This window comes from Archocentrus centrarchus, chromosome 21 (genome assembly GCF_007364275.1).
Source record: "Archocentrus centrarchus isolate MPI-CPG fArcCen1 chromosome 21, fArcCen1, whole genome shotgun sequence".
Classification (NCBI taxonomy): Eukaryota; Metazoa; Chordata; class Actinopteri; order Cichliformes; family Cichlidae; genus Archocentrus; species Archocentrus centrarchus.
In genome coordinates, this window is record NC_044366.1 from 8,837,081 (window position 1) to 8,851,475 (window position 14,395).

General features: G+C 40.7%; 1 protein-coding gene across 1 annotated transcript in view; it reads left to right on the forward strand.

Annotated features, from left to right (window-relative positions):
- Nucleotides 1-9,516, forward strand: part of ptpn4a (protein tyrosine phosphatase non-receptor type 4a) — a 73,393-nt gene extending 63,877 nt beyond the window's left edge. The window contains exons 18-27 of the mRNA XM_030757814.1: nucleotides 51-107; nucleotides 313-469; nucleotides 2,034-2,200; nucleotides 2,461-2,551; nucleotides 2,818-2,879; nucleotides 4,044-4,190; nucleotides 4,775-4,903; nucleotides 8,367-8,515; nucleotides 8,896-9,031; nucleotides 9,129-9,516. Coding sequence (XP_030613674.1) covers nucleotides 51-107; nucleotides 313-469; nucleotides 2,034-2,200; nucleotides 2,461-2,551; nucleotides 2,818-2,879; nucleotides 4,044-4,190; nucleotides 4,775-4,903; nucleotides 8,367-8,515; nucleotides 8,896-9,031; nucleotides 9,129-9,506 — 1,473 coding nt within the window. The 3' untranslated portion in view covers nucleotides 9,507-9,516. The remainder of the gene's footprint in view (nucleotides 1-50; nucleotides 108-312; nucleotides 470-2,033; nucleotides 2,201-2,460; nucleotides 2,552-2,817; nucleotides 2,880-4,043; nucleotides 4,191-4,774; nucleotides 4,904-8,366; nucleotides 8,516-8,895; nucleotides 9,032-9,128) is intronic.
- Nucleotides 9,517-14,395: the final 4,879 nt, after the last annotated feature.

A 14,395-nucleotide genomic window follows, 5' to 3' on the forward strand; every position in this document is an offset into this window, starting at 1 on the left:
GACATTTGTGAAAGACATTACGCCGTTAACATGTGTCTGTGTGTCTGCAGGGTGGAGCTGACCAGAAAATGCCCATCATTGTGTCTAGAGTGGCTCCGGGAACCTCAGTAAGTCAACAAGAACTTCATTTGAAGTTCACATTTTGTCTTCACACACTAGTGAGTGCTCACTTTTTCCACTCACTCATCAAAATATGCCTTCAGTCACCCCAAGTCTCCACTCACACAGGTTTACAAGATAGTGGTTCAGAGCAGTTTGCTTCAGAAACACAAAACTTCATTTATCTTCTTTTTTCTTCTTTCTTCTCTTTAGGCTGACCTTTGTGTGCCTCGACTTAACGAGGGCGACCAGGTAGTGTTAATTAATGGGCGGGACATCTCTGACCACACCCATGACCAGGTAGTCATGTTCATCAAAGCCAGCTGTGAGAGCCACTCGGGGGAGCTCATCCTATTGGTCAGACCAAATGGTGAGTTGTTGCCATTGACCATACCTACTATGAAATATATTAATATCTACTTTATTGTTAAACTTTATTATTAAACACATTATCAATCAGCTGTTGAGTCAGCAGTGTCAACCACTGCCTGCCGATTAAGGTGCAGGTTCACGACTGTTCACAGAAATTTGGAGGCAACACAGAGCATCCAGGAACTGTTCGGTACTGAAGTGGAATTTCTGGTAGTTTCCCAAGCCTGAAAAGCCTGGCCATTGACCTAAGTTGTAGGGGAGGTTTTAGCATGTAAATAGTAGTAATGTGAGCTACACAAATGCATGTAAGGACAGTATACCTAGTCATCACACCTCCAGAAGTTACACCTCTTGTTATAAAGTACTGATTTTCTCTGCTACAAAAAGATGGGGCTTAGTATAATTATATATACATAAATTGTAACTTGAGAACTGCAAGTCTGCTAAGATGAGTTACCTAGCTCATATGAATAGCTGATATATTTGCCAAAAAATCCTAACACACTTACGTGCTTTTTCTTCAGACTTTAAGCTCATAATACTGACCAGAGGGTAATCATTATATGTGCAGTAATCAAAAAGGTTTCTATATTAGTGGGCTACTTTCTGTCACTTCCTGGGTTTGAATATTTACTCTTAATGAGAGAGCTAGGTTGTGTGGTGCAACTGGTTTTAATTTAAGGATTGTAAACATTTGAATGAAGTGTTTTACAGGCTAAGTTTAACATATGAACACATGGTGCAGCCCACTCCTGAAAATTAACAGCTACATATGTGGTTACAAGCTTTAAATATGCTCTTGGACTGCTCTGTCTCATTTGTGTAATTGTAAATGAGCTCTATGGTACTGGTATCTGTACTGCTTGGTTATATGTGTTCACCACATAGAAGAGACATGCCAAAGCATTTCATTTAATCAGTGAAGCAGGGAGAAGTGCTTTTAAAGATGATGAAAGATAGAAATGCTTTGGTATGTTAACTGGATCAAAAACAGATCACAGCAGATAAAAGATTGCATCAATGCATTTACATTATTGAATTTTACTGTTGAAATACTGGACTACAAATATTTGTGCATAGATGACAAGGGAATCAATACATTTGAAATGTGACGATTTTCATTTCAAGTTGTTTTACTCCCATGTTTTTGTTCTTGGACATAATTTACAGATCAGCGTGACTTTTTAATTTGTTACTGCTGAGCCTGGGTAAATCTAAACAAGCTATTTTGACTCCTTCCTCATTTCTGATTGGCTGTCCCTTGCAAAGGACAGATTTGAACAGTGGGTGGGTAGGTGGAGTTTCTGTGCTCATAGTCAGACATGTGTGCCTGACACAACTGTTTTAGGGATGTCCGCTTTCACATAGATCCCTGAAACAGAGTTTAGAGCAGTCGGAAGTCTGAGCCTTGGGCGTATAGGGATGTAAGCTTAAGTCATTATTTGAAACTGTGGCTGTGTTTAATTTGAGCAGCGGTAATCTATATGTAACAGTTAGCAGAAAAGCCTTATAGATTCCTGTTAAAGATTTTTTTTTTTTTTTTTTTCCCCTGTCCTGCTCAGCCATCTATGACGTGGTGGAGGAGAAGGTGGATCCAGAGCCAGATTTCCAGTACATCCCTGAAAAGTCCCCTCAGGACCCGGCCCAGCTAGACCAACATGCTTTGAGGGACTGTATGGTCACACTGAAGGAAGGCCTGAGTAGTGGAGCCATACTGGCACAGTTTGATGTGAGGACAAAGAAATAAGTTCACATGCTCACACACAGATACCCACATACATGAAGTTTATGATTGAGTTAATACTGTAATTAATTTGTAACCAGATTCTTTCTTCTGCATTCTGTATTTATACGTTGTGCTATTGATTGTGAAGAGTAATGTTAAATAAAAGCTCACTCAAATATCTTAATAACAGCAATTTCAAATCCACAAAAAGCACCTTGGTCTTTGCTGATCCTCTGTTGATATTTGTGGTCTTTCTCTTACAGCAACTGTACAGGAAGAGGCCGGGGATGACCATGCTGTGTGCCAAATTACCTCAGAACGTTTCCAAAAATCGCTACAGAGACATCTCTCCTTGTATGTGACCCCCCACCCCACCCCCACCCCACCCACACACACACACACACACACACACACAGCTGCCTGTTTACATTGGCTTATGTGCTGACATTTGTTACACCCATAAAACTTTCTCCCTTCTACTTCCTAGCCTTTTTTCTAGCAGTATTTTTTTATTTGTCTTTAATGACTTGAGAACAAGAAATAAAATGCTCCTTTCAGACTTCTTAGTATTGTCTTTGTGTAATCTTGCCCTCTTCTCTTTTTTTTTCCTCTCCTGACAGATGATGCCACCCGCGTCATTCTGAAAAGCACAGATGATTACATCAATGCAAATTATATCAATGTGAGTTTGTTTTTTTTATAATTTTTCTCTTTTCTCTTTGCATTTTGCTTATGTGAGGCATGGAGGATGCTCTGTTACACTGGCCATTAAAGCACATGTTGAATCATAGCCTATACATATAATATGGGCTATAGCACATCACCCATTGGTTCATGAAGTCCGGTCTTGAAGCCTTGAGTTTGGCTCTTTTTGTGACTATATTTGGATGAGGGGTTTGAGTACTAAGTTGTCATCTAATCCTAGAAAGCTGCACCCATAAGCTGCTAGTCATGTGGCAGGCTATCTTATTGGTTAGATAGTGCCAATAAAAATGCTGCAAAAGGCAACAAACAGACATGACCTCTAGTTCAGTGACTCAGGTTGGCACACCTGTGAATAAAAACAATCATGCCCCTACTTTAAAAAAATCTGAATGAGTGAGTGATTTAAAAAAAAAAAAAAACACTTCCTGTATAGTTGTACCGTGTTGATTACTTGTTAAATTTACCACATAATGAGTGATTTACCAGTTAGCATTTTCAAAGCTAACAGCAGCTTGTGTGTATGAGAAGGGTTCAGACTGGGAATGGGTGCTTTTTGGTGAGAATATAAATTAAGAATATCATATTAATTAATTTAAGCTCCTTCTCGTTGCTGGATTTGTCTGCTTATGTAATGCTTTTTCAGGGGTCAAACCTGCATTACAAAATAACATGAAATGGGCAGCATCATGAATGGATTTCTAAAATATATTTTAAAATATTGTTTATTATGAATTTTTAATTGATAGTTGTTCAGTGTAAAGGACGGTGCCCCGTGGTTCCCAGTAGTCTAACCAGCCTTTTACATGCACAAATACAGCTTCTCATCATCATTAATTTAATATATCCTGATGTCTGCAGTTAATCAAATAAAGACCTGGGATAATCTGAAATGTGTTGACTGTCATTTGATTGCTGTTTGCTCTGTAAGTGTTGGGACATTCATTCTGCTGTAAGCTGAAAAATATCCATTCATTTATTCTCTTCTTTATTAGCAAAAAATATAATTAAATACAGATCATACTGGGATAAGCCCTCATCCAAAAAAAGTTGGAGCAAGATGCAAATATATAATGTAGTCTCTGTTTATTTAACCTTAACCTCTAATCTGTTTGCATCTCATTCTCTCTGCCCGTCGGTGTAGATGGAGATTCCTGCGTCCAGTCTGATAAACCGCTACATTGCCTGCCAGGGCCCGCTGCCCAACACCTGCCCCGACTTCTGGCAAATGACGTGGGAGCAGGGCTCATCTATGGTGGTCATGCTGACTACCCAGGTCGAGAGGGGGCGGGTATGTAAACGATCTCTTCAAGGACAAGAACGGGAAACTGAAAATGTGCTGCAGCATGTTACAAAAAGAGAGCTTTTGATTGCTTCTTTGAAATCTGGTCCCAGTTAAACTTCAAACATAGATTGCTATGTGCTGGTGAAGTTAACTTTCCACGGCACACGTTATGATACTGAGTTCAGCTACATAACGCCTCAGTTCGAGGGTGAAAATATTTAATTATTTACAGAACTGTGCAAAGTCTCACACACACTGCAGACTTTTCTGCAACTCGCATCTTTGTTAGTTTTAGAATGAAGTAATCCTTAACCCAACATTACATAACAATGTAGCTTCCAGAAACAGTGCTGGGATGAAGATAAAAATATCCCCAATCTATATGTTAAATTCCATGATAAGAAATTTGAATATCATTGCTTTTATGTTGGACTTTTTTTTATGTTTTGAGATGTGCTGTTTCTACTTAATCTATTATATTTGTGTAGGAAATGTAACATCAAGGAAGAGATGGGTAGCTGCAGACCCTCTTGAGCTGAGAGTAAGAGTCACAAGTTATAAATTGAATGTCTTGTTGAATGTGTTTATAGGTGAAGTGTCACCAGTACTGGCCTAACCCAGACAGCAGCGCTACATACGGAGACTTCACTATTATGTGCCACAATGAAGAGGGCAACTCTGCCTTCCTGGTCCGGGAGATGACTCTCATACACACACCGGTAATCTCTCTCTCTTTCTCACACACATGTGCACGCGCACACACACGCATGCATACACAGACGTGCACATGCACACAGTCAGCAACCAAGCCACATCAGAAAGTAAAGTAAATTTCAGAATGTGTGCTGATGACCTGAGCAGGCTGGGGGAGAGGGCGAAGGCGCCACAGAGGAGGAAGGCTATGGGTCCAATCACAGAGAAGGACCAGTGTCTCAGGAAGGATGAGCTACTGAGGACCCCGAGGAGGTGTGTTGCCATAGTGACCAGTGTGGGCTGTTCTTTTTCTGGCTCCCGCTGCAGCATGCGGGCCACATATTGGGATCTGGTTACCATGACAACCCAACCACTCCAGTCAGTCACATTACCGAAATGGAGAAAGAGATGGAAAGCAGAGGAATGGAGAGTGGGATGATGATAGTTTAAAAAAAAACAAAAAAAAACAGGAATGTAAGTTGGTTTCATTGTGATGTTGAAGCCTTTCATGCTTTCAGTCTTACTTCAACATGTTGCGGTGTACTTTTAGTTTCCGTTCTTTTAAACGATACGCGGGCAAAATACAGCACGAGGACCAGAACCGGCCCGCAGACCATCTCAATCCGGCCCGCAACACCCTCAAAAAAAAAAAAAAAAAGAAAACGAGAGGCACCATTTTCTTAAGAAATGCAGAGGCAGATGAAATTAATTAACTTGATTCCAATCGATGTGTTTCATCAGCAATCTGTGTGTTGCATGTCATACACCTGGCAAAATCTAGTATTTTAATGTTTTTTATGTTAGTGATATTTTCATTCTTACCTGTGGCCATCTTTTGATTCAGTTTTCGAGTGTGTGGCCCTTTGCTTTACATCATTTAAGTCGATATTGCCAACTATCTGTCCATTTTTCATAACCGCTTATTCAGTGTACGGCCAGAAGAGGCAAGGTTCTCCCTAGAAAGGTTACAGGTCCACATACCTTCTTGGCTCCACACCTATGACCAGTTTAGAATCATCATTTAACCTAACATGCATGTCTTTGGGCTGTGGGAAGAAGCTGGAGTACCCAGACAGAACCACCACATGCACATGGAGAACATGCAAACTTCACACAGGAAGTCCCGATGCACCATCATTCCGCCTTCCCTTTTAAAACCAGCATTTCTCAAATGGGACTACTAGTACCCCTAGGGGCACTTTGGAGTACTGCAATGGGAAGGGGGCGGGGTTTACTTTCGTTTTTTTTTTTTTTTTAAATTCAAAAACTATTAGTCCAAACAAATGAACTATAGAGCATGTGTGCACATATTCTGTAGTTTTGTTCTGTGTGCAGTTGTTGCCTCTTGTAATTTGCCAGCTGCCATTAAAAAAATAAAATAAAATAAGAGAATGCAACAAATGCTGTTGAAGATGACCTGTTGTGCTTTTCCTTATAATACAAAAAATACATAATATCATCTTATAATAACAGTGGCTCATCTTAAAAATGGCCAAAGTTTTAATTTGTCAGATCAGTTTATATACAAATAATCGCCGTGAGCCAAAAGCTCTGGCTTCAGCCAGCTGTTGTAATCTTTTGCTTACAAGTCGCAGCCAATCAGGAAAAATATAGTTTGAAGGGACGGCAGCCTTAAAGGGACGGATAATAGATCCCCTTTAATAAACCAGACACTGCTGTATTGCACCCAGTTATATGGGCATTTTTTTCCCCACCTACAATTTGTCTGTGCTAGATGAGGCGTTATTGGCTGAAAAAATACCTATAAAGTTGTTACGTTATATTAAAAAAGTTTGCGAACCACAGCTCTAAACTGAAGGCTTCTCTTTGTTTTAGAGTTTGTGTGGTTTTTTTTGTGTGTGTATTATGTGTAACATAATACACCCCCCCCCCCCCCCCCCCTCCAGGACAAAATGCAACTTTCAGAAGGGAGCTGTCAGGCAGGATGAAGGAGGATCAAATTTTCCTGCGGCCTGTGTTTTCCTGATCGCCTCCCTGCGTGCAGTCCATGTTGCGTGACCTTTAAAGTATATGGCTATAAGAGCAGCCAATTAGCATTCTCCTCTGCCTGTGATTGTTGCTATGGAGATAGATGTGTTACCATGGTGATACAGCAAGGCAAGTATTAAAGAGGAGCGCAGTGGGTCTGATTCGCATAAGAAACAGTGGTCAGTGCTTGGTTTCTTCTGTAGGCTGTGTGTGCGTGCGTGTGTGTCAGTATAAGTCGTCATCACGGTGATCCTGTGGGGTTCAAATCCTACTGATTTCTATTTTTTGATCACGGTTGGAGTTTTTTTGTTTGCTTTTGTTTTCTCATGAATTCACCATTTAATAGAAGCAATATAAATTTCTTTGCAATGTAAAATCAGTTTGTTCTGTTTCCTAAGATGGGAAACAGAAATGTGAATTAACAAATGGTCCAGCGGAGTAAAAAGAATAAAACTGATGTTAGTTATTCGCTCTACCTGTTTCATAACATGGATAAAGGCCATAATTGCACAAACAGGGTTCTGCGTTGTCTCCCCCCTAGGATGCAGAGCTCAATGAAACATGCCTGGAGATCTCCCACATAAAATACAATAATGCTGTTCTGGGTCGAGTATTTCTGACATTTGAAAGTAAGGAATTCTTTGTAAGCTTAGGTCTTGACTGAGGTTAGAATGAATACCCTCAGTTTGTTTCCAGTGCCCTGAATTTTCTTTCTGAAAAGCATTACATAAAAATATAAAGAGTCATTTGTAGTCAGCCTGATAAACTGTATTAGCCTTAGGTTAGTATTGGCCAACTGCAGATATCCCGGTAAACATAATGCAGAAAAATATCCCTGAGGTAATTAAGAGATGGTATCATCACATTGTTTGTCCAGCAGAGCAGCTCTGATATCATTATTTACAGTGCTCACTGTCTGCAGCCTGCAACACATCTAGCAGAGCAGCATCACAGCTTCATAAAGTTTGCTAAATATATAACTGGAAAGATAACCCATGTCATTTTCCCTTTTAAACATGTGGTATGTGCAGCGTTCAGCCATGACGCCTGCCTGATGTTGCATAGGGTACTTTCATGCCATCAGAACTGCTGGCTTGTTTTGGTGCCGCACGGTGGATCTGATTTTGGTGACCGGCTCTTTGTCGTGTACCTTGAGCTGATTGTGAACAGGGTTTCCGGTGTAGCGGGGCGCGCTGTGCTTCTGAGGGCGTTCCATTGCAGTGAGGGGGTGCTTGGTCTGGGGTGGTACCTGTCAAGTTATTATCCACATGAACGATAGAAGACAGCATTTCTAGAAAAATGCTGCATCATAATGACATGATCAGTGTTATTCATTTTACCCGTCAGTGATTCTGATGTCATAACTCATCAGTGTACATATACTTACATATATATATAAAGAGTACTTGCAGATATTTTTAGTAACCAAAAATCTGTCTCAGCTCCAAAATCCAGCACTGGCCATCCATGATGATCTTTATTTTCTGTGTGTTCATTTAGAGTGAGCAACAGAGGGAAATTACTCAGATTCAGTACCTGGCTTGGCCAGACCACGGCGTTCCCGATGACTCCACTGATTTTTTGGACTTTGTGGCACTGGTACGGACCAAACGGGCTGGACAGGACCAGCCGATGGTGGTACACTGCAGGTACGGCAAATATTCCTGTGAATTGTGTGACATGGTGAACCCGCAGTAATAGGTTTTATTGCTTGTCTTTATACTAGACACTGTTGAAAAATGAAAGAATTAAAAAGTCGACTGCAATTTCTATTTAGCTAGTAGAAAATATTGTATACTGAAACCGCTGTCACATATCTGTACTGTCTCTGAAGCTTCTGAATACTGGATGGAGGGTTTTGATTAAATAATTAATAAATCAGTGGTTAAAAAAAAGTGTATAATATTTGGTAACATCAAAATAAAAAAATAAAACTTATAATTATAGATTATATTATCTTTCTCCGTAGTTTGTGTTGCACTTGATTTGTAACTGAACACATGTTTCCAATCTTTGTTGCTTTTTCCAGCGCTGGGATTGGTCGGACAGGCGTTCTGATCACAATGGAGACGGCGCTGTGTCTAATGGAGTGCGGTCAGCCGGTGTATCCTCTAGAAATCGTCAAGACCATGAGAGATCAGAGGGCCATGATGATACAGACGCCTGTATGTAGACGGCACCGTTTATTTGTCTCTCCAGCTGCTTTCAGGCATTTTAAACTTTAAAAGTTATTCTCTCGCTCTCTGTGTTTTAAATTATCAGAGCCAGTACCGCTTTGTGTGCGAGGCCATCCTGAAAGTCTACGAGGAAGACCTGTTCAAACCACTCAAGACGGCCCTTTACCAGCAGAGAGAAAAGGTGACGGATGAGAAGGAGGAGCGGAAAGAGCAGCAGAAAGCAGGAGAGGAGCGAGAAGAGGCGGCAGCAGCGGAGAAAGGGGAGGCAGCCAAGGTGGAGATGCTGGAAGAAGAGCTGGATGGAGAAGATGATGATGAAGTGGAGGTGCTGGATGTGGGAGAAGTGACAGAAGAGGGGGAGGAAGAGGAGGAGGAGGAGGAGGAAGTGGAGGAGCCAAGTGTTGCGAGCGCCACCAGCGTGACGAGCGAGACCAGCGTGAACCCTGATCCTGATAACCCGTGACGTGTGACCTCAGGAGGGAGGGGGGGGGGGGGGTGTTACCAGGAGGAGGCCAAGTGGGCCGGACGAGAGAACAAAAGCACTGTTGCACTTTATGCTGACAAATGAAAAAACAAACATGAAAACCTTTGGACATGATTGAATCAAGAAAAAAAAAAAAAAGAAATACAGCTGTGTTAAATAGGTACCTTTAGGGGATGTTGTATGTTCAGGGTAAAGAAAAAAGTACACAAAGAATGAACAATAAAATGTGGATGGGGAATTGCTGTAGTGCCATAAGTACGAAGGGGAACGGCTGCCACTGTGGATGGAAAGTGCAACTTCCCCTCTTTTTTTTTTTAATTTTTATTTTTAAAGTCTTTTTTTCCATTTTTTAAAAAAACCCTAAGGGTTGCCCTATCCCCCTCTGAGCGAGTCTGCCAGACGGACCTGCCTTTTTTTTAGTGTCCTTTTAGCTGATAAAGAGATATACCATATCTTTTGTTCCTCAGAAAGAGTATTTATTGTGTTTTAGTTTGTCAAACCCTGTCCACTGAACAAAAAAAAAAGCTGTATGTTTTGTTTGTATGAGTCTAAAGCTTCATGCTTTCCTGATTAAACCTTAGGTAGTAAAGTAGTGTGATTCCTCTTCTTCTAACTACTTCTCTAATTCTTTTGCTTTTTGTGGGGGTGGATAGATGGGGGAGACAACAGTGATTGCATTTATTGTACCTGTTTTGAGCTTTCTTGTGTGTTTCTGACAGCGTAGACTGACAGACGGACGGATGAAAGCGCTCTCACCTCTTGTTCAACGCTGCGGCGAGCTGGATACTTTGTCCTGCTTTGTGCTGTGTTTTTGAGCCCGCAGACACACGAGTGGACATCGTTTGGTCCGGTTGAACATAACTGGGTTTTAATCCTCGTGGCCAGAGCGTACTTGGGAGCTATCGTCCGCTTTTGCCCACTTTCAGGCTCCTGCGTTGATCCTGCCATTTGCCAAAAGGTGTCATCGCTTTGAATAACACAACACAAAATTTAAAAAAATAGGCAATGTTACGAGTACAAAAGTCTAAAAGCTGAGGTTAGTTCATGTCTGCCTTCAGATTCATTCAGTCAGTTCCCTGCTGAAGTGTCCTTGAGCTGGATACTGACTGCAAACGGCCTTTTAATGGAGCTGTGGCTTCCCTCTGAACACAGGGGTGTACTAGCGAGGTATGTTGAGCCTAAAGTCAGGAGTGTCCAATATAACCAAGATGGTTTTCTTTTTACCAAGATAAGGAGCAGGTTATTTTCTCTGATTCTTTTATTTTCTCTGCTGAAGGAATATGTTTCATATATGCAACCTGGAGAGCCTAACATCACGAAATGAAGCCCAGATGGAAAGTTGCAGCAACGCAAACACGAATGCATTATCAAGGGAATTTGCATGAAAGCGGTTGGTGATGCTGAATTAGATCTGATTAACACAAACAAAATAAAGTGATTTCCACGTCTCCTGTAATAGGCTGTGGCTCAGAGTCAGAAATGAACCCACAGAGTATCCTCTGACGTTTAAATGCAAGTTTCAGAGCTCATATTTGCAGCTGTGTGGAGAACGCACAAAATGGTAAAAATAAATATATTCTCTTGAGTTAACAGAGCCAGACGCCCCCTTTTATGTGAGCCTGAAGCCTGAGTTAACAGAACAAGCTCGTAACCGCCCCTGTGATACCCTTAATCTCTGACTGAGGTTTTAGGTTTTGCCAAGCCAGCTAACGCAAAGAAAGCCTGGCTATGTTGAACTTAATTCGTAGTATACCCCTCAGGCTGACAAATACTGGCCCTCTTTATGCAACTCAAATATTTCTTGCTTTCTTTGCACGGGTCTTTGAGATGGGAAGGAGTGGGTCATCATACACCTGCACCTTTCATTAGGGTTGAAGTGGGTGAAAGCTGCTAGAAGTTTTGTGCAATCAGTATTTGTTTGCCCCCCCCCGAGCGTTCGCAGAATAACCGTCAACTAATCTCAACTTTAGTGTGAGTGAACTTTAATCGCTTCCTCCATTGATCTCCACACTTTTTTTTTTTTTTTTTTTTGTGAGTCAACCCAAACTGGAGCAAACCCGGGTGCATGCTTAAAGTCAAGGTGGAAATATTGTTACTATTTAATTCCTGTGACTTGCCATCAAACAAGGAAAAAGTTGAAAGGTTTAAAAAGCAGCCAGTGCTTCGGAGTTGAACCTATATCTGCGCGTCTGCCAGGAGATAGTGGACAGTTCGAAGAAGCAGCACAAGTACAACATTCAGTCAATATTTTCCTTTTTTTTTTTAAAATTTTTTTTATTGCTTTTCACCAGTAGTATTTCATCATTGTAAGGCACTTTTTTCTTTTTTTTTTTAAGTGGAGACGATTGAAACTAAATGACTTTGTATTTTCAATTCGCAAAACCCAAGTTGCTAATTAAGCCCCTCTTTTTTAAACCAAACTTAACCAAACTAGTTATGCTGTTGTGCTTGAGTGTGGTGTAGGGTGTGAGCTCCTGATAATTTGAGGGATTTTTCATATCGACTGCTGTCATCGGCTCCTTCGGTGGATTCTGCTGAAAACAAATACTGCTGTGTGTGTGTGTTTATTTTATTTTCTCTCTGTTACCTCTTCCTCTCTTCCTCACCCATTTCTAACATGTACTTTGTTAGCTGTCTGGTCTAAGCCTGCTTGTCTGTAAACTGGAATGAAAGTTTGTGTCACAAAGCCACAAACCTGTTCGAAACTGATCTCAAGTTTTTTTTGGGGGGAAAAAAAATAGAAACAGCCTTCTTGAAGTGTCGTTCTTAAAAAAAAAAAAAAAAAAAAAAAGCTGAATCTTTGCCTGTGAAACAATTCACACTGTGCTCATTCCTCCCTTTCAAACAGCTGAATCATTCTTGGCCACATGTAGAGGTGGGATTAAGAAGAGCCTAGAAACTGCTTTCCTCTTCACTCTTTAGTTTTCTTTCCTCCCTCCTCCTTAATCTCTCCTGTGTAGCATCCCTCTCCCAAAATCGGCCTAACATACTTCAGTCATTTCTGCAGAGCCCACGCAACATCCACAGTTCATTCTTCTCATTGTTTTTCCCCAGCTGCCTCTCTTTTGGATCATTATACATGGATCCCACTCTCTCTGCATGGCCTCGAGGCGAGTGACACATCCGAGCAGAATACCGTGGGTACAGTAGCACAGTATCAAACAGCTTGTTTTCCACAGAAGGACAAATTGAGGCTAGTTATGGGATGACTTTTTTTTTTTTTTTTTTTATAAACATTTTTTTGCTTTTATTGACAAATACACCGCGGGCCCACATCTACAGGCTTTGCAATCAGACGAACAAAAGCTTTTGTTTTTGGCAGCACAAATTAAAGTGCCGCCAAATCTGAGTGAATTAACAATTATGAGGAAAAGAATGATAAGATAAGAAAGCGTGCCGTGAAAAGTTAATGATTGATAATTCGGGGCTGGCCAGAGCAACGAGCTGTCTGTGCTCAAAGTGTTTTGCTGTTGACATAATTGGTACTGTCTGTGTGTTTAAGGGTACTGATCAAAAGTAGTTTAGAAGGGACCGGATGTGGGGAGGGCTCAGGTTAGCTGTATTTTTATAAAGATAACAGATCTAGTTGGGGTAGGAGACAGCACTTTGTAGAAGGCTGAGTGGCAGGAAGTTGTACTTTTTTGGGGGGGTGGGGTGGGGGTGGGATAAGACATAAAGCATTGTTCAAATGTTCTTTTTCTTTTTTTAATTTATCATTTTTATTTTGTTTGAAAATAAGACACCTGTAGGGATCAAGAAAAAGAAAAGAACTCCTAACTACACAGTGCCACTTGTTAATTTTGTGTAAATAATACTAGACCATGTAAATACAATGTTGTATATGAAAAAAATCTTTAAAATAAAAGGGAAAATCATTTGTGAGCAGAAATATTTTGTTTTTATTTTTATTTTTTTCTTATTTGGATGATTCAAATGTGACACAAATGTGTGTATTTCAAGAGTGCTCTTTCCAATTTTTTTTTTTGTTTTGTTTTTATTTGAAAGGTAATCTATAACAGCGAGTGTTATATATAATGAACCACAAAATAATGAGAAATGTTTTACCGTATTATGCCCTTGGTTAACTTCTACCTGTGTCATAAAAATCCTTTGTCCTCAGTTGCTTGTTCCTTTCTGGTATCTTGGTTTTACAGTGCTTTGGACATGTCTATAAGCTTGATTATGAACAATTAAAGCTTGTCTGTCAAAGCATGGACACGTGGCTTCAGATCACCTTGCTTTTCCACACTGTAAAAGTGAGGTTGGGCAACGTTAGAGCAAACGGATGCAAAAGATGATGCCGAAGATTTCAATTAGAATATTAAGTGGTATTTAACTGTAGAGTGAAGCCATTAGTCACACAAGGAAGCCAAAGTGCTTAAACTGTAACTGTTTTTGGATTTTAAAAAATAAGAAAGCAGTCTTAAAGAGTTGTCATGGCATTTAATGAGCAATTTTGATACATTAAGATCTCTAAATGGAGAAAATGATGTTGTAACCTATCATAATCTTTGCAGTGACGAGGGCTGAGTACACATACAGTAGTATTAAATATAGACATACTCTTTGGGCTATACTACCTCCTCCTCATGGCTGCTTCACAGCGTGTCATCTGCCTCCGTCTCACCCTATCTCTCCTCCATCACACCAGCCCTCTGTATGTCCCTCTTCACTTCACCCATGAGTCTTCTCTGTAGTCTTCCTCATTTCCTCCTGCCTGGCAGCTCCATCTTCTCCATCTTCAGTGTCCTTTTCCCAGCATAGCCACTGTCCCTCCTCTGCAAAATGTCCAAACCATCTCAGCCTTTTGGTATACTCATTTCACCTGCATCATAGCAGATCTCACTACAGGTCTTTTAAACCTCCTG